Source organism: Blennius ocellaris (assembly GCF_963422515.1).
Source record: "Blennius ocellaris genome assembly, chromosome: 6".
NCBI lineage: Eukaryota > Metazoa > Chordata > Actinopteri > Blenniiformes > Blenniidae > Blennius > Blennius ocellaris.
The window spans coordinates 770192-795417 of NC_137655.1; the positions used below are offsets into that span (position 1 = coordinate 770192).

The 25226-nt window shown below is 52.0% G+C and overlaps 1 protein-coding gene across 6 annotated transcripts; it reads right to left on the bottom strand.

The window, feature by feature from the left end:
• Positions 1–887: 887 nt before the first annotated feature.
• On the bottom strand, positions 888–25206 carry parp4 (poly (ADP-ribose) polymerase family, member 4). Of its 6 annotated transcripts, none has more exons than XM_080497848.1 (35): positions 24864–25206; positions 23434–23583; positions 22486–22702; positions 22223–22265; positions 20685–20757; positions 20507–20611; positions 20130–20288; positions 19858–19998; positions 19036–19218; positions 18674–18825; positions 17184–17315; positions 17005–17103; positions 16559–16751; positions 16265–16406; positions 15782–15924; positions 15578–15709; positions 13161–13247; positions 12904–13068; positions 12691–12737; positions 11934–12015; positions 10637–10774; positions 10018–10201; positions 9874–9944; positions 9408–9595; positions 9231–9330; positions 8238–8408; positions 8074–8154; positions 6170–6250; positions 5886–5981; positions 5375–5674; positions 4106–5262; positions 3547–3583; positions 2246–2348; positions 2025–2157; positions 888–1608 (listed from the first exon to the last, which is right to left on the bottom strand). In XM_080497848.1, exons 1-35 carry the CDS (start codon positions 25167–25169, stop codon positions 1401–1403), a joined length of 5799 nt encoding a protein of 1932 aa, XP_080353974.1. In that variant the 5' UTR covers positions 25170–25206; the 3' UTR covers positions 888–1400. The 6 variants fall into 6 exon arrangements, with proteins under 6 accessions (XP_080353974.1, XP_080353976.1, XP_080353978.1 ...); XM_080497850.1 differs by having other exon boundaries at positions 23434–23561; positions 24864–25005; XM_080497852.1 differs by having other exon boundaries at positions 23434–23579; positions 24864–24981.
• Between the last annotated feature and the right edge of the window lie 20 nt (positions 25207–25226).

Sequence of the window (25226 nt, forward strand, 5' to 3'; positions counted from 1 at the left end):
AGAACTCAACCTTCTGGCACCGGTTCAGCCTCACTGCAGGGTTTAAGAGGCGGGAACAATCAGTCAGTAAAGACCTGTAGGAGTGTCAGAGGCTCCGGTGTGGAGCTCCGGTGTGGAGCCTCACATAACTCAGTATTTTCAATCATAGGATCTGAGGTAGATGATTTCTGAGTGAGTGAAGAAAAGCTTTTCACTAAATAATCAACATAATTACCGTCAGCAATGAAAGTTGGGGCGAAGGTTATATTTTTGCGTGAATTTCTTCATTGGTTTGAACGTATTTGACCAACTTTTCACAAAAACTAGGAACCGGAATTGCTTGAACTCTTCAGGGACGATTCGTCATCATCAAGGGGTCAGTCCACGAGCTTTTGGGGAATTTGACGGTTCACCGTTACTGAATAAATCCCCACAAATTACAAAACAAAAAGGTCCCATACAAAGTGGATGAGAAGTGGAGATCAAAGGAGATCAAAGGTGATCAGCGGCTGTTGGCCGTCTGCTAACTCCCAACACTTTTTCAAAAAGTTGTGTCCTGAGTTGCTCCGAGTGCCGACGGACAATGGAGGGATTAACTATGAGGGATTAACCAGGAGAGATTAACCAGAAGGAATTAACTAGGAGAGATTAACCAGGAGGGATTAACTAGGAGGGATTAAACAAGAGGGATTAACTAGGAGGGATTAACCAGGAGGAATTAACCAGGAGGGATTAACTAGGAGGGATTAACCAGGAGGGATTAACTAGGAGGGACTAACCAGGAGGGATTAACTAGGAGTGATTAACCAGGAGGGACTAACTAGGAGGGACTAACCAGGAAGGATTAACTAGGAGGGATTAACCAGGAGGGATTAACTAGGAGTGATTAACCAGGCCTCACACCTTGATGCAGAGAAAGATCTTTATTTCCAGGGCAGGGCAGTACCACCACTGACCACAGGGGGGCAGTGTTGAGATTAGAAGTGAAAAACCGTCTGAAAAGCAGCAATATAGAGCCTCACGTTGAATTCCCCGTGGCGCCCTCTGGTGGACAGAGTGTGACGCGCTCACCCAGACTTGGATGGTTTAAAGTGTTTAAAGTTGTCAGTAGGTGTAAACGGGTGGAGGCACCACCTTCTGTTCAGCTGCAGCACCAGCAGCCCAGCAGACACCAGCGGGTCAAATAATATCTGTTTGTATAACATGTTACCATGGAAACAACCTTGGTTTAGTTTTCACTGTGCTGCAGGTCTCTGCCTCTGAGCAAGGCAGGAATTCCCTCACATTCGTATAAGTGCAAAGCGATTGTGTGTATATTAGAAAGAAAAGGCCCCTCCCCCACTACAAACGGAGCGTATCCCAGCCCCCCCCGGGCTCGGGGGTCACCAGAGCTCCCCCCCGGGCGGCCATGTTGGAAGGTTTCAGCGGACCAGCAGGGGACCCGGGACCCTCTGGAGGTCCAGGCACTGCAGGAAGGAGGCGGGGGGGATGGTGTCGTAGCCCAGCAGCTGGCGGGTCGCCGCCTCCCAGCTGTAGCCGAACTCCAGCCGGCTGTAGATGCAGGGGTACTGGCGGTCGGCCCAGCGGGCCCAGGCCACCGCCCTCTTCACCGCCTCCCAGAACTCGGGCCTGAAGCACAACAAGCAGCGTCATGGGATTCAATCCAGAGTTCCTCCTCCTCCTCCTCCTCCTCCTCCTGAGGAGGTTCCAACAAACCAAACCGCTTCGAGTCCAACGCTTCTGCACCAGGATCGTCCACCGGGGGGGGGGGGGGGGGGGGGGGGGCGCCAGCCCAGAATGGGAGGCTAACGTCATGATCCCCCACCGGTAAATTTAGCATTTAGCCGCAAGCTAACGGCTAACCGACAGCCACTAATGGATAGCTGCTAGTGGTTAGCCGCTAGCAGCTGTCCATTAGCCACTGGGCAGTGGAGACGGCGCTGAGCTTTGTGTCGTCAGTTGATAACGACTCCATCAAAATAAAAGACTCGACCTGAACCCTGTAGCTGATCTCAAACTAACAACAACAAAGGAGATCAGCTGACCTGCGACCAGACGACTCCTCCAGACAGAACAACGTCCGCAGCAGCTTCCCTTCCTCCTGCTGCTCCACCCTCAACATCTGGAGGACCAGCAGCGTCGCCAGCAGCCGCAGGATGTCGGCGTGGGCCCTCGCCCCTGCAGCACACCGGAAACATCTGCCCTCAACATCTGGACCACCGCAGGACACATCTGGGAGTTCCTGGGGGGGGGGGAGGTGACTCACCTAGCGACACGATGCCTTTCTTCACCAGGAAGTCCTCGGTGAAGGACGACGCCCTGAAGCCGATCAGCTCCTCCAGCTCCGGGGTGAAATCCCAGAATCCCTCCTGCCCCGGGAACCGACGTGACGTGAGATTATCTGAAGGTGTGGTGGTCTAATCTGAAGGTGTGGAGATCTAATCTGAAGGTGTGGAGATCTAATCTGAAGGGGTGGTGGTCTAATCTGAAGGTGTGGAGATCTAATCTGAAGGTGTGGAGATCTAATCTGAAGGTGTGGAGATCTAATCTGAAGGTGTGGTGGTCTAATCTGAAGGTGTGGAGATCTAATCTGAAGGGGTGGTGGTCTAATCTGAAGGTGTGGAGATCTAATCTGAAGGTGTGGTGGTCTAATCTGAAGGTGTGGAGATCTAATCTGAAGGTGTGGAGATCTAATCTGAAGGTGTGGAGATCTAATCTGAAGGTGTGGTGGTCTAATCTGAAGGTGTGGAGATCTAATCTGAAGGTGTGGAGATCTAATCTGAGTGTGGTGGTCTAATCTGAAGGTGTGGAGATCTAATCTGAAGGTGTGGAGATCTAATCTGAAGGGGTGGTGGTCTAATCTGAAGGTGTGGAGATCTAATCTGAAGGTGTGGAGATCTAATCTGAAGGTGTGGTGGTCTAATCTGAAGGTGTGGTGGTCTAATCTGAAGTTGTGGTGATCTAATCTGAAGGTGTGGTGGTCTAATCTGAAGGTGTGGAGATCTAATCTGAAGGTGTGGTGGTCTAATCTGAAGGTGTGGTGGTCTGGAGATCTAATCTGAAGGTGTGGTGACGCTAATCTGAAGGTGTGGAGATCTAATCTGAAGGTGTGGAGATCTAATCTGAAGGTGTGGTGGTCTAATCTGAAGGTGTGGTGGTCTAATCTGAAGGTGGGGAGATCTAATCTGAAGGTGTGGAGATCTAATCTGAAGGTGTGGTGGTCTAATCTGAAGGTGTGGAGATCTAATCTGAAGGTGTGGAGATCTAATCTGAAGGTGTGGAGATCTAATCTGAAGGTGTGGTGACGCTAATCTGAAGGTGTGGAGATCTAATCTGAAGGTGTGGTGGTCTAATCTGAAGGTGTGGTGGTCTAATCTGAAGTTGTGGTGATCTAATCTGAAGGTGTGGTGACGTTAATCTGAACATGTGGTGACGCTAATCTGAACATGTGGTGGCGCTAATCTGAACATGTGGTGACGCTAATCTGAACATGTGGTTGCCATGGAGACGCTATCATTTCTTTCTGCTCCGTCTCAGATTCTAGAAACAAAATGTCAAACTTCTCACCGAATCCTGCAGCTGGAAGACGTTCGTCCACCGTGTCCTGAAACCAGAGCCTTCATCAGCGTCTTCAGCATTCGACACAGAGCCACCCTCAGCATTCAGAGCCACCCTCAGCATTCAGAGCGACCCTCAGCATTCAGAGCGACCCTCAGCATTCAGAGTGACCCTCAGCATTCAGAGCGACCCTCAGCATTCAGAGCCACCCTCAGCATTCAGAGTGACCCTCAGCATTCACAGTGACCCTCAGCATTCAGAGCCACCCTCAGCATTCAGAGTGACCCTCAGCATTCAGAGCGACCCTCAGCATTCAGTGACCCTCAGCATTAAGAGCGACCCTCAGCATTCAGAGTGACCCTCAGCATTTAGAGCGACCCTCAGCATTCAGAGCCACCCTCAGCATTCAGAGCCACCCTCAGCATTCAGAGCTACCTTCAGCATTCAGAGTGACCTTCAGCATTCAGAGTGACCCTCAGCATTCAGAGCGACCCTCAGCATGCAGAGTGACCTTCAGCATTCAGAGCCACCCTCAGCATGCAGAGTGACCCAGTAGAAGGAGACGTACCGGTGCCTCAGGTGGTGGACGTCCTTTGATGTCTTTGTCTTGCTGCGTGTCCTGAGAGGGAGACTGTACTCCTGCACCAGGATGGCTGGAGCTTCAGGCACAACAGAGCAGAGCTGAACCTCCACCAAGGACCTGATCCAGGACCTGGAATCCATCCTGGAAAGGTCCTGATAACCCGACAGCCCCGCAGAGCCTCCTTCTCCTGCTCCCTCAGGCCCCGCTCCATAGACTCCTCCTCCAGCTCCATAGACTCCTCCTCCTGCTCTCAAGGGGACTTGATGTTGCTTAGACCTCCTCATCAAGTTTAGAGGCTGCACTGAGTCTGCTGATGCCCCGAAACCCAAAGCAGATCCAAGAGCAGGAGGAGCAGGAGCAGCAGGAGGAGCAGGGGGAGCAGAAGGAGCAGGAGGAGCAGGCGGAGCAGGGGAAGCAGGCGGAGAAGGAGGAGCAGAAGGACGGACTATTGCCGATTGACAACAAACAGCCATGTGACGGAAGGGAGGAGGAGGAGGAGGAGCAAGGCCAGGAGGAGGAGGAGCAGTGAAAAGTGACAGTGACTGACATACATCCTGAAGGACATGTCTCCGTTGTGATTGACTACGAGCAGTCCGGCGACTGAAGGAAGGAGGAGGAGGAGGAGGAGCAAGGCCAGGGCCAGGCGGAGGAGGAGGAGGAGCAAGGCCAGGAGGAGGAGGAGCAGTGAAATGTGACAGTGACTGACATTCAGCCTCAAGGACATGTCCCATTAGTGATCGACTACGAGCAGCCCAGCGACGGAAGGGAGGAGGAGGAGGAGGAGGAGGAGCAAGGCCAGGGCCAGGAGGAGGAGGAGCAGGAGGAGCATTGGCGAAAAAAGTACCAACCATACCAACATCTCCCCGACGACGGAAGGAAGGAGCAGCAGCATCTCTCCGACGACGGAAGGAAGGAGCAGCAGCAGGAGGAGCAGCAGCAGGAGGAGCAGCAGGAGGAGCAAACGATGCAGATACGGTGGTTTTGAACATTTTTCTGGGTTTTTCTTTGAAGCCCTTTGATCTTTTCAGTTCGTGTTCTGCCGGAAGTTCTTCTTTCATCTCTGCAGAAAACAAGGAACAGAATGAGCTCCTCACTGCAGGAGCACTGGAGAAGGAGGAGGAGTCGGAGTCGGAGTCAGGGCCCTGTGAAAATGAAAAAGATCAGTCAGTGTGAAACTACGTCAGTGTGAAGGAGTGACTCCAGGGTTCTGGAGGAACTTGATAGGGTTACCGATGTGACGGTAAAACGTCTCACCATGAGGTCAAAGATGACGTCCTCCAGGTCCACATGTCTGAGTTCCTCCTGCTCCAGAGGAGACGGACTCCTGGACTTTGTGGGACGGGCTGCTGGCTCCGCCCCCAGCACTTCTTCTTCACCCTCCTCCTCCTCCACCTCCTCCACCTCCTCCTCCAGCGCCTTGCACGCCCTCAGCCCCAGGCTCCGTCGTGTCTTCTTGGCTGGAAGCGTCCAGCTGATGTAGGGCAGGAAGTCCACGTCCTCCTCCGCCAGCAGCTGGGGGACGTCAGGGAGCGCAGTGTGGACGAGCTCTGACTCCTGCAGGAGGACAAGAGTGAGAAGGAGGAGAGCAGGAGGAGGAAGAGGAAGAAGAGGAGGAAGAGGAGGAGGAGGAGGGGGAGGAGAAAGAGGAGGAGGAGGAGGAAGAGGAAGAGGAGGAGGAGGGGGAGGAGGAGGAGAAGAAGAGGAAGAGGAGGAGGAAGAGGAAGTGGAGGAGGAGAAGAGGAGGAGGAGGAAGAGGAGCACCCACCCGCTCCTCCACGGCCACGAAGCTGGTCAGCTGTGACAGGATGGAGAATTCTCTGCTCAGGGCCACCATGACACTACGGAGCTCCGCCCTCCGGCTCTGGACACACACACACACACACACATATATGAAAACACACACACACACACACACACACACACACACACACACACACACACACACACACACACACACACACACACACACACACACACACACACACACACACACACACACACACACACACACACACACACACACACACACACACACACACACACACACACCTCATGCAGTCCCTCCTCCTCCTCCAGGTTTCCGTCCTCAAAGTCTCTGATCATCGCTCTGGCAGTGAGTTTGTGAAGAAACTGGAACACAAAGTCCACCGTCAGTCCTTCATCCCTCCATCTCCTCATCCCTCCATCCCTACACCTCCTCATCCCTCCATCTCCTCATCCCTCCATCCCTCCATCTCCTCATCCCTCCATCTCCTCATCCCTCCATCTCCTCATCCCTCCATCCCTACACCTCCTCATCCCTCCATCCCTACACCTCCTCATCCCTTCATCCCTCCATCTCCTCATCCCTCCATCTCCTCATCCCTCCATCTCCTCATCCCTTCATCCCTCCATCTCCTCATCCCTCCATCCCTCCATCTCCTCATCCCTCCATCTCCTCATCCCTCCATCCCTACACCTCCTCATCCCTCCATCCCTACACCTCCTCATCCCTCCATCTCCTCATCCCTCCATCCCTACACCTCCTCATCCCTCCATCTCCTCATCCCTCCATCTCCTCATCCCTCCATCTCCTCATCCCTCCATCCCTACACCTCCTCATCCCTCCATCTCCTCATCCCTCCATCCCTACACCTCCTCATCCCTCCATCTCCTCATCCCTCCATCTCCTCATCCCTCCATCCCTACACCTCCTCATCCCTCCATCCCTACACCTCCTCATCCCTCCATCTCCTCATCCCTCCATCTCCTCATCCCTCCATCCCTACACCTCCTCATCCCTCCATCTCCTCATCCCTCCATCTCCTCATCCCTCCATCCCTCCATCTCCTCATCCCTCCATCCCTCCATCTCCTCATCCCTCCATCTCCTCATCCCTCCATCCCTACACCTCCTCATCCTTCCATCCCACCTCCTCATCCTTCCATCCCTACACCTCCTCATCCCTCCATCTCCTCATCCCTCCATCCCTCCATCTCCTCATCCCTCCACCTCCTCATCCTTCCATCCCTCCATCTCCTCATCCCTCCATCTCCTCATCCCTCCATCTCCTCATCCCTCCACCTCCTCATCCTTCCATCCCTCCATCTCCTCATCCCTCCATCTCCTCATCCCTCCATCTCCTCATCCCTCCACCTCCTCATCCTTCCATCCCTCCATCTCCTCATCCCTCCATCTCCTCATCCCTCCATCCCTCCATCTCCTCATCCCTCCACCTCCTCATCCTTCCATCCCTACACCTCCTCATCCCTCCATCCCTCCATCTCCTCATCCCTCCATCTCCTCATCCCTCCATCCCTACACCTCCTCATCCCTCCATCCCTCCATCTCCTCATCCCTCCATCCCTACACCTCCTCACCCCTCCATCCCTACACCTCCTCATCCCTCCATCTCCTCATCCCTCCATCCCTACACCTCCTCATCCCTCCATCCCTACACCTCCTCATCCCTCCATCCCTACACCTCCTCATCCCTCCATCTCCTCATCCCTCCATCCCTCCATCCCTACACCTCCTCATCCCTCCATCTCCTCATCCCTCCATCTCCTCATCCCTCCATCCCTCCATCTCCTCATCCCTCCATCCCTACACCTCCTCATCCCTCCATCTCTACACCTCCTCATCCCTCCATCCCTCCATCTCCTCATCCCTCCATCCCTACACCTCCTCATCCCTTCATCCCTCCATCTCCTCATCCCTCCATCTCCTCATCCTTTCATCCCTCCATCTCCTCATCCCTCCATCCCTACACCTCCTCATCCCTCCATCCCTCCATCCCTCCATCTCCTCATCCCTCCATCTCCTCATCCATCCATCCCTACACCTCCTCATCCATCCATCCCTCCATCTCCTCATCCCTCCATCTCCATCCCTCCATCTCCATCCCTCCACCTCCTCACCCCTCCACCTCTTCTTCCCTCCATCCCTCCACCCCTCCACCCCTCCCCCCTCACCGTGCCCGTGGTCTTCTGCAGGGTGGAGGTGGACACCATGGTCTCCAGCTCCCGGCCGCTCAGGTTCCCCAGCAGCGTGGCCTGGAGGAGGATTACAGTCTGTTACTGTAATCTGATTACTGACAGGTTGAGTGGACACACAGACGTTCTACTCTCCGTACTACCTGAGAGCAGTGCGGCACGAAGCCGTACACCAGCGTATGGCAGTCGTTGAAGAGGCCGTGCAGCTGCCTGGGGGCCTGCAGGGGGGGGGCGGCGTCCGGGTCGAACTGCTGCCACTTCACCGACACCGAGCTGCAGCCCGGGGACGCCATGCGCTTCACCTGCCGCTCCACCTGCACACACAATGGAGTGGAATTTAGAATAGAATAGAATTGAATTAATGAAATCAAATTAAATGAAAGTAAATTAAAAATAATTAGATTATATTAATTAAAAAGCTAAAATTAAATAGAAATAATAAAAATCTAATAAAATAGAATAGAATAGAATTGAATTGAATTAAATTAATGAAATCAAATTAACTTAAAGTAAATTAAAATAATTAGATTAAATTAATTAAAATGTTAAAATAAAATAAAATAAAATAAAATAAAATAAAATAAAATAAAATAAAATAAAATAAAATAAAATAAAATAAAATAAAATAAAATAAAATAAAACAAAACAAAACAAAACAAAACAAAACAAAACAAAACAAAACAAAACAAAACAAAAACAAAACAAAAACAAAAACAAAAACAAAAACAAAACAAAACAAAACAAAACAAAATAAAATAGATACATAAACACATAACAGGGTAAAGGTGTACTCGAGTATCAAGAGTTTATCTTAGTTTGGTGAATACAAGTGAAAATGCAAATCATCCGTAACGTTTTGAGTTTTGTGGCTCGAAGCCACTCGGGACCCGACTTTTCAGAAATGCTCCGTCTCCATGGTAACGGGGGGAACAAAACTTTTGTGAAATGCGGTCGTTGGTACTGGGCAACACAGTCGTGGTTAACAGGAGAGACAACTTTTCTGAAACGCCGGTCCTGCACATGCTCAGTGGAGCTCCGTCCGACAACAGCGCCCCCTAGTTCACATGTCAAATATGCGACGACCGATTCTGTACACGGGGGCGTGTCTCCTTAAGCCCCGCCCACCCGACTCTCACCTTCTCCAGCCAGTTGTGTTTGGTCTTTTTGTCGAAGAACTCATAGGCTCCGCCCCCTGCTCGGGCCAAGGCTCGCAGCATGTAGCGGTTGGCCGTGGAGCTGAAAGGAGCGAGGAGGAGGACGATCAACACCGAGAGCGCCGAGGCCGGGAGAAGGACCTCGGCGTGACCTCTGACCTCAGGCCGCAGGTGAACAGCCGGCTGTGCTGCACGTTGTCCCTCAGGAGCTGCAGGGCGGCGTCGGCGTTCTGGATGTGGCCGTCTGAAACCAGCAGCAGGTTCCGGATCCCGCCGGACGGCGGCAGCAGGCTGAGCGCTCGCAGGGGCCGCCACAGCTCAGTGCTGCCCCCTACAGGCGGGCCGCGCTGAGGAAGGGGAGGGAGCAAGACCAACATCAGAGTCTGACCGACGACGGGAGAACCGAACAAGACGAACGTCAGAGTCTGACCCACGACGGGGGAACCGAGCAAGACGAACATCAGAGTCTGATCCACGACGGGGGAACCGAGCAAGACGAACATCAGAGTCTGATCCACGACGGGGGAACCGAGCAAGACGAACGTCAGAGTCTGACCGACGACGGGGGAACCGAGCAAGACGAACATCAGTCTGACCCACGACGGGGGAACCGAGCACGACTCACCTTGATGAAGCGTTCCGCTTCCTGGCGAACTGTTGCAACGGGCCGAGCGGTGAGGAAAGCTTCTTTGTGATCTGAAAGAGGAGTGAAAGGTCACTTCCAGTCACGAGAGCGTAGAGCCTTCCTTACTCACACCGTAAGGCTGACCTGTCCCGAACAGAACCACGTTGAGTCTGACGCTGCTGTCCAGGTTCTTGAGAACCTGCAGGGCGATCCTCCGGGCCGTCGTGAGACACTCTCCCTGCATGGACTCGGACGTGTCCAGCAGTAGAACCACCTCCTCGGCCCGGGCGCTGACCTCGAAGCGAGGGTAGAACACCAGCATGCAGGCCTGCGGAGGAGACAGGGAACCTCACTGCGGGGACGGGGAACCTCAGTGTTTCGGATAAAGACAGAAGAACACCGTAGCTAAGACGTCGCTTTCATCTTTTCAGGCAGGTCGGTTTTTGAAACGTAACTTTGACCGATTTCAACAATGTTCTTAAACGATTCTTCCGTCTTCAGAAGACAGAAGAACATCGTCGGAACTTGTCAAATGCACGTTGCGGAACCTTCTTGGCCGAAGAGAGGGAAATGGAAGTACTTGTGACTCAACGTCTCGCTATGGACTGGTGCTCTAGTCCGTGACGCGGAGATCAACCGAGAATGAGAGAGGACAGGTCATCCATGAAAGCTGAGAAGACAATAAGTGTGACGAAGACGACGGTCCGATTTGTCCTGTTCAGTACGTAGGAGGACAAGACGTGAAGGAGCTGGACGGACCAACCTGGCTGTCCTTGTCGGGGTGGTTCTCCACCCACATCCTGGGCAGGTGGACCTCGGACAGTGTGACCAACAGCTGGAAGCCGTCCGGGCCCAGGACGGATCCGGGTAGTACGCTCACCACCGCCTTACAGTCCGTCCTCTGCAAACACACGTCCGGGGAGGAAACGGCGTGAAGCGAGGACACAGGTAGAGGACAGAGTCGGGTTTCCTTCATAGTACTGGAGACGGCCTGAAAATATCCTGCACTGGTGGTTTGGCAGGTGCCTTGCAGGGGAGCCATACCCACTGGCGTGTGAACGGGTCAGGGTTAGGTTTGGGTTTGGTTAGGTTAGGGTAAGGTCAGGGTTAGGTCAGGTCAGGGTTAGGTTAGGTTAGAGTAGGGTTAGGTTAGGGTAGGGTCAGGTTAGGGTAGGGCTAGGTTAGGTTAGGTTAGAGTAGTGTTAGGGTAGGGTCGAGTAGGGTTAGGTTAGGTTAGAGTAGGGTTAGGTTAGGTTAGGGTAGGGTTAGGTTAGGGTAGGGTTAGGCTAGGGTTAGATTAGGGTAAGGTCAGGTTAGGTTAGGGTAGGGTAAGGTTAGAGTAGGGCTAGGTTAGAGTAGGGTTAGGTTAGGGTAGAGTAGGGTTAGGTTAGGGTAGGGTTAGGTTAGAGTAGGGTTAGGTTAGGGTAGGGTTAGGTTAGGGTTAGATTAGGGTAAGGTCAGGTTAGGTTAGGGTAGGGTAAGGTTAGAGTAGGGTTAGGTTAGGGTAGGGGTCGGTTAGGGTTAGATTAGGGTAAGGTCAGGTTAGGTTAGGGTAGGGTAAGGTTAGAGTAGGGTTAGGTTAGGGTAGGGTTAGCGTAGGGGTAGGGTAGGGCTAGATTAGAGTCACACACCATTGGTAAACAGTGACATCATGAAGAAACGTGATCATGACAGATGACAGGAGCAGAAGTGGATCAATAACCTGGTGATCCATCGGTTACCGTGGTTACAATGTGGGCTTGGCGAAGGCCTGCGCTCTACCGAGCATAGCTCTAGTAGTTATTTGAATTAGGGTTAGGTTAAAGTAGGGTTAGGTTAGCGAAGGCCTGCGCTCTACCGAGCATAGCTCTAGTAGTTATTTGAATTGTTTACATCCCGTGACCTTTAACAGTGAGTGATGGTTTCATTGATTATTCATGTTCAGGGGACGCTGGCCTGAAGTGCAGTTCTCTTGTTCAGCCACTGGGGGGAGCTAAAGCTAATGCTAACACTAATGTCGGGACGGTACCAGGCTGTCCTGAACTAAACCTGCTGCTCCTGAATGACCCTGACTTCCTTACCTTCGTCTTGATCTGGTGCGTGGTGCACTGAAGACTGGAGATCTGGAACGGCATGTCCACCGACATGTCCAGGGTGAAGTCCCTGAGACGGACCAGAGACACCCACATCAAGACCAGGGTCTGAACTCCACAGTCAGCTTAGCTCAGCCTCCTGAGACGGACCAGAGGCTGGACCAGAGACTACCAGAGACTGGACCAGAGACTACCAGAGACTGGACCAAAGACTACCAGAGACTGGACTCACAGGTTTAGACCCAAATACCGAAAGAAGCGGAGAGCAAGAGGTTTTTACCCAAACCAGTCGGGTATCGTCTGAAGTTAGTCCAGGAACTGGTCCAAATACAAGATAACCCAGTCTAAATATAAGATAACCCCATCTAAACCCAGTCTAAATGCAAGCCAAGTCTAAACCCACTCCAGAAACCAGTCCACTAAGGTTCGGCCTAGTGGAGGAACTGGTCCATACCGAGTCCAAAGACCAGTTGACATTATGTCAGAAAACTAGACTCAGTTCAAGAACCAGTGAAAACAGTTCTAGACATCCTGAATCCAGTTTAACCCTCATCGGGGAACGAGCCTGTGGTCAGTCCAAATCAGTCCAGACCGGTCCAAATCAGTCCAGACCAGTCCAGACTGGTCCAGTTCGGTCCAGATCAGTCCAGACTGGTCTAGACTGGTCCAGTTTGGTCCAGACTGGTCCAGACCGGCCCAGACTGGTCCGGACAGACAAAACCTGCAGACTGAGGGAGTTGCTCACCTGGAGCTTCCTGATTGGTCGGTGACGGAGACTTTCTTCACCGTCAGCTGCAGAAACATGGAAACACTCGTCACCAGAGAAGAACCAAAACTAAATGTGATTCATACGTTCTGAATAAAGGTTGTTGCTTTTCCCCGTTTCCATGGAGACAGAGTCCGATTGTTTCCAGAAATTGAATTAAGGCGGGGCCCCGGCGTGAGGCGGAGGTCATACCTGTGTGGTCTGGTTCAGCGCGGCGCTCTGTTGCCACGGCGCCACGCTGCCCGGCAGCGAGAACACCACGCTGCTGTCCTTCACGATCAGCTCCGACACGAAGGTCACCTTGATGAGGACGGTGGCGCCGGCCGGCAGGTTGCCCACGCTGATGGTGAAGACATCCTGCGGGGGAGGGGGGAGTGGGGGGGGGCAGAGGAGACGTCAAGACTCCGCCCACACTGGGACGCGTGTTGCTGCACAACGCGGCGACGTACGGGGGCGTCCTGGTCCATCAGGTACGCTCCGTGGCCTCGCGCCACCGCCTCCCGGTACTCCTGACGGGCCACCTCCTTCTCCTTCACCTGACGGAGACACAGTCAGAAGAACATGGGAACTATTGTTGGGAACTGTTGGGAACTGTTGTTGGGAACTATTGTTGGGAACTATTGTTGGGAACTGTTGTTGGGAACTATTGTTGGGAACTGTTGTTGGGACCTATTGTTGGGAACTATTGTTGGGAACTGTTGTTGGGAACTATTGTTGGGAACTGTTGTTGGGAACTATTGTTGTGAACTATTGTTGGGAACTGTTGTTGTGAACTGTTGTTGGGAACTGTTGTTGTGAACTGTTGTTGGGAACTGTTGTTGGGAACTGTTGTTGGGAACTGTTGTTGGGAACCGTTGTTGGGAACTGTTGTTGGGAACTATTGTTGGGAACCATTGTTGGGAACCGTTGTTGGGAACTATTGTTGGGAACTGTTGTTGGGAACTGTTGTTGGGAACTGTTGTTGGGAACTGTTGTTGGGAACTGTTGTTGGGAACTGTTGTTGGGCACTATTGTTGGGAACTGTTGTTGGGAACTGTTGTTGGGAACTGTTGTTGGGAACTATTGTTGGGAACTATTGTTGGGAACTGTTCTTGGGCACTATTGTTGGGAACTGTTGTTGGGAACTGTTGTTGGGAACTGTTGTTGGGAACTGTTGTTGGGAACTATTGTTGGGAACTGTTGTTGGGCACTATTGTTGGGAACTGTTGTTGGGAACTGTTGTTGGGAACTATTGTTGGGAACTGTTGTTGGGCACTATTGTTGGGCACTGTTGTTGGGAACTGTTGTTGGGAACTATTGTTGGGAACTGTTGTTGGGAACTGTTGTTGGGAACTGTTGTTGGGAACTGTTCTTGGGCACTATTGTTGGGAACTGTTGTTGGGAACTGTTGTTGGGAACTATTGTTGGGAACTGTTGTTGGGCACTATTGTTGGGAACTGTTGTTGGGAACTGTTGTTGGGAACTATTGTTGGGAACTGTTGTTGGGCACTATTGTTGGGAACTGTTGTTGGGAACTGTTGTTGGGAACTATTGTTGGGAACTATTGTTGGGAACTGTTGTTGGGAACTGTTGTTGGGCACTATTGTTGGGAACTGTTGTTGGGAACTATTGTTGGGAACTGTTGTTGTGAACTGTTGTTGGGAACCATTGTTGGGAACTGTTGTTGGGAACTATTGTTGGGAACTATTGTTGGGAACTGTTGTTGGGCACAATTGTTGGGAACTGTTGTTGGGCACAATTGTTGGGAACTGTTGTTGGGAACTGTTGTTGGGAACTGTTGTTGGGAACTGTTGTTGGGAACTATTGTTGGGAACTATTGTTGTGAACTGTTGTTGTGAACTGTTGTTGGGAACCATTGTTGGGAACCGTTGTTGGGAACTATTGTTGGGAACTATTGTTGGGAACCGTTGTTGGGAACTATTGTTGGGAACTATTGTTGGGAACCATTGTTGGGAACCGTTGTTGGGAACTATTGTTGGGAACTGTTGTTGGGAACTGTTGTTGGGAACTGTTGTTGGGCACTATTGTTGGGAACTGTTGTTGGGAACTGTTGTTGGGAACTGTTGTTGGGCACTATTGTTGGGAACTGTTGTTGGGAACTATTGTTGGGAACTGTTGTTGGGAACTATTGTTGGGAACTATTGTTGGGAACTGTTGTTGGGAACTGTTGTTGGGCACTATTGTTGGGAACTGTTGTTGGGAACTGTTGTTGGGAACTGTTGTTGGGCACTATTGTTGGGAACTGTTGTTGGGAACTATTGTTGGGAACTGTTGTTGGGCACTATTGTTGGGAACTATTGTTGGGAACTATTGTTGGGAACTGTTGTTGGGAACTATTGTTGGGAACTATTGTTGGGAACTGTTGTTGGGAACTGTTGTTGGGAACTGTTGTTGGGAACTATTGTTGGGAACTGTTGTTGGGAACTGTTGTTGGGCACTATTGTTGGGAACTGTTGTTGGGAACTATTGTTGGGAACTGTTGTTGGGAACTATTGTTGGGAACTATTGTTGGGAACTGTTGTTGGGAACTGTTGTTGGGAACTGTTGTTGGGCACTATTGTTGGGAACTGTTGTTGGGAACTGTTGTTGGGAACTATTGTTGGGAACTATTGTTGGGAACTGTTGTTGGGAACTATTGTTGGGAACTGTTTTTGGGAACTATTGTTGGGAACTATTGTTGGGAACTATTGTTGGGAACTGTTGTTGGGAACTATTGTTGGGAACTATTGTTGGGAACTATTGTTGGGAACTGTTGTTGGGAACTATTGTTGGGAACTGTTGTTGGGAACTATTGTTGGGAACTATTGTTGGGAACTGTTGTTGGGAACTGTTGTTGGGAACTTATAATGATAAATATAAACGTCACCTGTCCCACGACATGTTTCCCGTTGATGAAAGCTTCAAAGCCGCACACGGCGGCGGAGTCGTCCAGCGGGAAGACGTACTTGGCCTCGATGGGCGCGGCGCTCTGGTTGCTGTACTTCTGGAAGATGGTGACCTGAGAGGAGAGCCACACCGTGAGCTGACGAGGTCCTGGGAGGAGCTGAGAGAGCCGCTGAACACTCTCCACCTGAGAGAGCAGATCCATCAGCCTGCACTTCACATGGACGGCCTGCAGGGGGAGCAGCCGGCCCGAGCTGTCCAACAGTCCCGACTGCACGTGCTGCAGGGGGGCTACCATGTCCTCCAGGCCGCCGTCCGCCTCGCTGAGCCCTACACACACACAAGGTTCCAGCTTGGAAGCAGGTCTCAAAGGGGTTTTGGCTCTGAGCTCCGTCGTCATGGAAACAGACACCAGAAACATTGCGAAAGAAACCGTTGAATCGTATCCGGTCACCGCGGCGTGAAGACGCTAGGACGGTGTCCTTTGAGACGCATCTCAGGTGCGTGTCGCTCACCTGGATCGGTTGGGGGTCGACTGTCGCTCACCTGGATCGGTTGGGGGTCGACTGTCGCTCACCTGGATCGGTTGGGGGTCAACTGTCGCTCACCTGGATCGGTTGGGGGTCGACTGTCGCTCACCTGGATCGGTTGGGGGTCGACTGTCGCTCACCTGGATCGGTTGGGGGTCGACTCGGCTCGGCCGTCATGTCGATGGCGGGGTTGAAGTCCTTCAGCGGGTTCTGGGCGTCGGCGTACTTGATGACGTACATCAGTTGCACCTGGTCGGGATTGTAGACGACCAGCTCGTCGAACTGAAACATGCAGGTGAAGATCAAAGAGTTTTTTACCGAAGAGCCACGTAGAAACGTAGAACCCCCGTCTGGCCCCTGAACCCGTGGCGACGCCGTCACGGAGACGAGTTCCAGACGGCGTGTCGGAGCCACACGTTGGACGTCACGCTCACCTTGAAGCCGGGGGGGTCCGTTCTGCTGCGGCGGCGGACGCTTTGGCCGTAGACGCTGTGGTAGCCGTCCGGGGCGGCGGTCAGGGTGGGGTCGGCGTCAAACACGTGGTGGCTGGTTCCCAACGCCACGTTACAAACCAGCAGCAGGTGGGAGCCGTCGCTCTGGCAGGGCTTGGAGTAGAACAACGCCGACCTGGAGGGGGCGGAGCCATCAGGACCGACCCACTGATCTACTGACCCCCTGACCAATGACCCACTGACCCCCCATCACCGCTGGTTCTTGATCTGACTCCGCCTCCATCAGGCTTCGTTTCAAGTGAAAATGCTGCATTTCATGTTTTCACAACATTGTTTTGAAAATGATGTCATTTCATGTTTGGCCACCATACCCCCCCCCCCCCCCCCCCCCCCCCAGGGTAACGGGCTAAAAGTCAGGAAGTACAAACTTCACGCTGTTGCCAAAGTAGATTCCACTCCCCAGAAGACCAGCGTCTCTCCTGGTCGTACCATGAACCTCCTCCAGCTCCCGGGGCAGCAGCAGGCCTCTGGGGGGGACAACAGTCACTCGTTCATCCCTGGGGACACATTCACCCATTCATCCTGGACAGAGGACAGGACGTCTCACCGGGACAGGATCCCCACCAGGTTCTTGGGATCAGAGGAGTGAAGGAGAGTCTGGATGTTTCCTAGTTTCCTCTGGAACTTCTGGAGTTCACCGAGTCTGGAGACCCTGAAGACCTGCTGGACACTGACCCTCCTGGACAGGGACGGGACAGAGACAAGGACAGGGACGGGACAGAGACAAGGACAGGGACACACACAGTTAACATCAGATTAGAGAGCATCTTCCTCCTCTCCCACCTGTCCAGCACCAGGTTAGTTAATATTAACCTAGTAACGTCCAGTACCAGGCTAGTTAATATTAACCTAATAACTAACCTGTCCAGCACCAGGTTAGTCAATATTAACCTAGTAACTAACCTGTCCAGCACCAGGTTAGTCAATATTAACCTAGTAACTAACCTGTCCAGTACCAGGTTAGTTAATATTAACCTAATAACTAACCTGTCCAGTACCAGGTTAGTTAATATTAACCTAGTAACTAACCTGTCCAGTACCAGGTTAGTTAATATTAACCTAATAACTAACCTGTCCAGTACCAGGTTAGTTAATATTAACCTAGTAACTAACCTGTCCAGTACCAGGTTAGTTAATATTAACATAATAACTAACCTGTCCAGCACCAGGTAAGTTAATATTAACCTAGTAACTAACCTGTCCAGTACCAGGTTAGTTAATATTAACCTAGTAACTAACCTGTCCAGTACCAGGTTAGTTAATATTAACCTAATAACTAACCTGTCCAGCACCAGGTTAGTCAATATTAACCTAGTAACTAACCTGTCCAGTACCAGGTTAGTTAATATTAACCTAATAACTAACCTGTCCAGTACCAGGTTAGTTAATATTAACCTAATAACTAACCTGTCCAGCACCAGGTTAGTTAATATGAACATAATAACTAACCTGTCCAGCACCAGGTAAGTTAATATTAACCTAGTAACTAACCTGTCCAGTACCAGGTTAGTTAATATTAACCTAGTAACTAACCTGTCCAGTACCAGGTTAGTTAATATTAACCTAATAACTGACCTGTCCAGTACCAGGTTAGTTAATATTAACCTAGTAACTAACCTGTCCAGTACCAGGTTAGTTAATATTAACCTAGTAACTAACCTGTCCAGCACCAGGTTAGTTAATATTAACATAATAACTAACCTGTCCAGCACCAGGTAAGTTAATATTAACCTAGTAACTAACCTGTCCAGCACCAGGTAAGTTAATATTAACCTAGTAACTGACCTGTCCAGCACCAGGTTAGTTAATATTAACCTAGTAACTGACCTGTCCAGCACCAGGTTAGTTAATATTAACCTAGTAACTAACCTGTCCAGCACCAGGTTAGTTAATATTAACATAATAACTAACCTGTCCAGCACCAGGTAAGTTAATATTAACCTAGTAACTAACCTGTCCAGCACCAGGTAAGTTAATATTAACCTAGTAACTGACCTGTCCAGCACCAGGTTAGTTAATATTAACCTAGTAACTGACCTGTCCAGCACCAGGTTAGCCACCAGTTGGTACTCGGAGCTCCCGGGGGTCAGGAGGTCGAGGCTGCAGCGCAGAGCGCGGTACTTCCCCACACAGGAGGGGGCGGAGCTTCTCAGAGTCGCCTCACTCACGTTCAGGATGTCTCGGATCAACTATACACACACACACACACACACACACACACACACACACACACACACACACACACACACACACACACACACACACACACACACACACACACACACACACACACACACACACACACACACACACACACACACACACACACACACACACACGTTAGGGCCTGGCCGAGCCCAGCAGGGGGTCCAGGGTGGTCCAGGGTGGTCCAGGGCTACCTGGCACAGGTCCAGTTTGTCAGAGACCAGCTGGAGGTCGGGGTCAGAAGGGGGCGGAGTCTTGTGGGGCAGCAGAGCGTAGAACTCCTGCAGGAGCGACGCCACCTTGTGCTCCTCCTCATCCTCGTCCTCCTCCTGGAGCTTCTTACGAGCCTGGAGCAGCAGACCCTCGGCCCGGCTCACCTGCACACACACACACACACACACACACACACACACACACACACACACACACACACACACACACACACACACACACACACACACACACACACACACACACACACACACACACACACGTCAGCAGCGGGTGACAGAGTGTCTCCGGAGCGTCTCTAGAGCGTCTCTAGAGCGTCTCCAGAGTGTCCCCAGAGCGTCTCTAGAGTGTCCCCAGAGCGTCTCTAGAGCGTCTCCAGAGTGTCTCCAGAGCGTCTCCAGAGTGTCTCTAGAGCGTCCCCAGAGCGTCTCCGGAGTGTCTCTAGAGCGTCCCCAGAGCGTCTCCGGAGTGTCTCTAGAGCGTCTGTAGAGCGTCCCCAGAGCGTCTCCGGAGTGTCTCTAGAGCGTCTCCAGAGTGTCTCCAGTGTGTCTCTAGAGCGTCCCCAGAGTGTCTCCAGAGTGTCTCTAGAGCGTCTGTAGAGCGTCCCCAGAGCGTCTCCGGAGTGTCTCTAGAGCGTCTCCAGAGTGTCTCCAGTGTGTCTCTAGAGCGTCCCCAGAGTGTCTCCAGTGTGTCTCCAGAGCGTCCCCAGAGTGTCCCCAGAGCATCTCTAGAGCGTCCCCAGAGCGTCTCTAGAGCGTCCCCAGAGGGACGTTGGCTGGACTCACGTCACTGAGGCTCAGCTGGTCCACCGTCCCCTCCAGGACCTGGTCCAGGCCCCCCAGAGCCTCGGCCCAGACCAGCTCCACCAGCAGAGCCACGTCCTTCTGAGAGACGGCCTCCGTCAGCAGCTTGTCCTCCACCAGCAGCTGAGGACCAGAGAGCACAGCTGGACATGAGTACTAGTCTACTAGTCTACTAATCTCTAATCTACTAGTCTACTGATCTACTAATCCCTCAATGTGTCCCTCAGTGTTTGTCCACTTGTTTGGACTCTGACCTGCTGGAGGACCGGGGAGACCAGGTCCTGGTCCTGGACCAGGTCCGGAAGGCCGGTCCTCTCCTGGAAACCAGAAGCCTTCAGGGACTGTCTCTGGTCCTGGTACTCTGCCAGGGCGTCCTCCGAGCTGGACGGGAACCACACCTCCCGTCCCACGTCCTGGAGACAAAGACAAAGGTCCTGGGCAGTCGTCCCTCACCAGTGGGACAATCCTGGACATGTCTGTCCACAATAACCCTGGTACCTTGATTTAACCATCAGGTACCTGGTACCTTGATTCCCTGGTACCTTGATTTAACCAACAGGTACCTGGTACCTTGATTACCTGGTACCTTGATTACCTGGTACCTTGATTTGACCAACAGGTCACCTGGTACCTTGGACCGTTGCTGGTCCCTCCAGACCCGGACCAGCCGGTACCTCCGCCCGGTCTCCACCCGGCTGCTCTGCAGTTCCAGGACACAACAAGCGTCTCCGTCCCCCTGGACAGAAAGACGCTGATGATGGTTTCTGCTACGTCGCCATGGAAACGGTGCGACGTCACGACGGCTTCACCTTTTGGAAGACGGAGTACTTGGCCACCTGGAAGTGATCGGGGAACGCCGGAGGGTCCGACTTCCTGTCCGTCCTGAGGGACCAGAGGACGAGGACAGACGGTGAGACGAGCTCAGCTCAGGCTAGAGTAAATAAAGAATCGTCTGTTTCTATCGTCTCAACGTCGTTTTGTTTCCCCGGCGTCTCCTGAAGAGACCAGACACACTGAAGCTGCTATTGAGGTGGGCGGGGCTTAGACATCCTGGCATTTCTATTGGTCAGAACCAGGAAACGACGCCGGTGGAGGACGAGTCTTTTGTTTGACGTTTTCACATGAGGACAAACAAATTAAACTGATGTGGACAGTGAAGGACCAGCGCACAGAGACCACGATCCAGAACGATCCAGAACGATCCAGAACGATCCAGAACGACCCGGAACGACCCAGAACGATCCAGAACGATCTGGTACGATCCAGAATGACCGGGAACAATCTGGAACGATCTGGAACGATCCGGAATGATCCAGAACGACCCGGAACAATCTGGAACGATCCGGAACGATCCGGAACGATCTGGAACGATCCACAACGATCCAGAACGACCCGGAACAATCTGGAACGATCCAGGACGATCCGGAACGATCCGGACCGATCTGGAACGATCCAGAACGACCCGGAACGACCCAGAACGATCTGGTACGATCCAGAATGACCGGGAACAATCTGGAACGATCTGGAACGATCCGGAATGATCCAGAACGACCCGGAACAATCTGGAACGATCCGGAACGATCCGGAACGATCTGGAACGATCCAGAACGATCCAGAACGACCCGGAACAATCTGGAACGATCCAGGACGATCCGGAACGATCCGGACCGATCTGGAACGATCCAGAACGACCCGGAACAATCTGGAACGATCCGGAACGATCCAGAACGATCTGGAACGATCCAGAACGATCCAGAACGACCCGGAACAATCTGGAACGATCCAGGACGATCCGGAACGATCCGGAACGATCCGGACCGATCTGGAACGATCCAGAACGACCCGGAACAATCTGGAACAATCTGGAACGATCCAGGACGATCCAGGACGATCCGGAACGATCCGGAATGATCCGGAACGATCTGGAACGATCCAGAACGACCCGGAACAATCTGGAACGATCTGGAACGATCCAGGACGATCCAGAACGATCCAGGACAATCCGGAACGATCAAGGACGATCCGGAACAATCCGGAACAATCCGGAACAATCCGGAACGATCCAGAACGATCCAGGACGATCCAGGACGATCCAGAACGATCCAGGACGATCCAGGACGATCCAGAACGATCCAGGACGATCCAGAACGATCCAGGACGATCCAGAACGATCCAGGACGATCCAGAACGATCCAGGACGATCCAGAACGATCCAGGACGATCCAGGACGATCCAGAACGATCCAGGACGATCCAGAACGATCCAGAACGATCCAGAACGATCCAGGACGATCTCACTCTCTAAGTTTGATTTCCTCTGAACTACAGTCAGAATCTTCTTGTTTCACCTCAAGTCGCTCGTTTCCTCCGGAGGAACCATGGTGGAGTTCTCTGGAACACACACACACACACACACACACACACACACACACACACACACACACACACACACACACACACACACACACACACACACTAACATAAGTTTCATGATCAACTGGAACGCTACAACTGTTTTTTTTCCATCATTGAACTGGGAATTCCCAGCTGGAACACAAACGTTTGTGCAGAGGTGTGTGTGTGTGTGTGTGTGTGTGTGTGTGTGTGTTACCTTGCAGTGTGTATGTGTGTGGCCTGCTGGCGGGAGGAGGGGGCGGAGCTTCAGGAGGCGGAGTCTCCAGCTGGAAGTCCCCCACAGGCAGCAGAGCTCCGCCCTCCACACACCTGGTCAGGTAGTCCACCGCCACCACCGGCGTCCCCAACCGCAGGACGTCCCTCAGCCGGCGGCGGCTCAGGGAGGACACGTCGTTAGTGACCACCAGAGAGCACTGGGGGACACGGAGGCGGGACACAGGAAGTGGGACAGGAAATGAAGGCAGGACACAGGAAGTGGGACAGATGAAGGCAGGACACAGGAAGTGGGACAGGAAATGGAGGCAGGACACAGGAAGTGGGACAGGAAATGGAGGCAGGACACAGGAAGTGGGACAGGAAATGAAGGCGGGACACAGGAAGTGAGACAGATGAAGGCGGGACACAGGAAGTGGGACAGGAAATGAAGGCAGGACACAGGAAGTGGGACAGATGAAGGCAGGACACAGGAAGTGGGACAGATGAAGGCAGGACACAGGAAGTGGGACAGATGAAGGCAGGACACAGGAAGTGGGACAGATGAAGGCAGGAAGTGGGACAGGAAATGAAGGCAGGACACAGGAAGTGGGACAGGAAATGGAGGCAGGACACAGGAAGTGGGACAGGAAATGAAGGCAGGACACAGGAAGTGGGACAGGAAATGGAGGCAGGACACAGGAAGTGGGACAGATGAAGGCGGGACACAGGAAGTGGGACAGGAAATGAAGGCGGGACACAGGAAGTGGGACAGATGAAGGCGGGACACAGGAAGTGGGACAGGAAATGAAGGCGGAACACAGGGAGTGGGACAGATGAAGGCGGGACACAGGAAGTGGGATAGACGAAGGCAGGAATTGGGACAGGAAATGAAGGCGGGACACAGGAAGTGGAGACAGCAGGAGGTGGAGGACATCAGGAGACACTCCACCTTGTCGTTCAGCACCAAGCAGACGGCGCCGCCGTTGTCGGTGACGATGGACGTCAACTTCTTCTTCTCCTTGAGAGGAACGTTCTTCAGCTCGAAAAACACCGAGCAGTTCTCAAACACCGCCATGGCTGCAGGGGACAGATAATCTGGCTTCAAGGACAGATAATCTGGCGTCAGTGACAGATAATCTGGTTTCAGGGACAGATAATCTGGTTTCAGTGACAGATAATCTGGTTTCAGGGGACAGATAATCTGGGTGCTGGGGACAGATAATCTGGCTTCAAGGACAGATAATCTGGTTTCAGTGACAGATAATCTGGTTTCAGGGGACAGATAATCTGGCTGCTGGGGACAGATAATCTGGCTTCAGTGACAGATGATCTGGCTTCAAGGACAGATAATCTGGTTTCAGTGACAGATAATCTGGCTTCAGGGACAGCTAATCTGGTTTCAGTGACAGATAATCTGGTTTCAGTGACAGATAATCTGGTTTCAGGGGACAGATAATCTGGCTGCTGGGGACAGATAATCTGGCTTCAGTGACAGATAATCTGGCTTCAGGGACAGATAATCTGGTTTCAGGGACAGATAATCTGGCTTCAGGGACAGCTAATCTGGTTTCAGGGACAGATAATCTGGCTTCAGGGACAGATAATCTGGCTGGAGGAGACAGATAATCTGGCTGCAGGGGACAGATAATCCAGGATCAATGATCTGATCTACCATCAATCATCTTTTTAAAATGTAAACAAAGTGTTTGAAACTCAGCGGCAGGAAGTGAAGAGGAAAGAGACGGCGTGTAAAATACAGCAGAACCAGGACCAGAACCAGAACCAGAACCAGGACCAGGACCAGAACCTGAACCTGAACCTGAACCTGAACCTGAACCTGAACGTGAACCAGAACCAGGACCAGAACCACAGTCTGCCAGGAGGACACCATTAAAATCCCTGAGCAATGCTGACTCAGCAGATTACAGGGTTTGACCGGACATTTTAAAATGCTGTGTTCTGGAAATGACAGTGAGGATTTTCAAAACAATAATAATAATAATAATAATTATTATTATTATTATTATTATTATTATTATTATTACTACAGTTTATCGTCATCATTGATGACAATGTAAAAAGTTCAATAATAACAATAACAATGGTATATGTACATAAGATTAAATGATTAAAAACAGATTCTTATGAATAAATATAAACAAGTATAAAACACGGAAGTGAATCAATGTTCGTGTTAAACAGATAAAGTTATTTGAATCGAGCCTGAAGAACCAAGAAGAACCGACAAGCAGCAGAACGAAGCTCCAGAGAAACGAACCCGGAAACGAGCAGAACCGAGGCCGTGAAGAGGAAAGAGTCGCTGCCTCGCACTAACCGCTCCTCCGGGGTAACGAGAGTAAGTTAGGTAACGAGGATTACTTCAGTGTCCCGTCCAGAGTGCAGCGGCCGCTGGTTCCGCTGAGGAGGAGCTCGTTCTGGATTCCAGGAACCAGAAGCAGGTCCAGTCGGTCCGCTGGTTCCCAGGAGCTGCTGTTCCTGCAGCCGCTGCCTTGCTCCACTGCTGCCTTGCTCTACTGCTGCCTTGCTCCACTGCTGCCCTGCTCCACTGCTGCCCTGCTGCCCCCTGCTGGCAGCTGGAGGTACTGCACCTGTCCTGACCTGGCTGGAGCAGAGCTGTTCCTGTTGTACAATCAACCTGCAGAACCAGGCCGGATTAGAGAGCATCTTCCTCCTCTAATCCAGATTATAGAGCATCTTCATCCTCTAACACCAGATTATAGA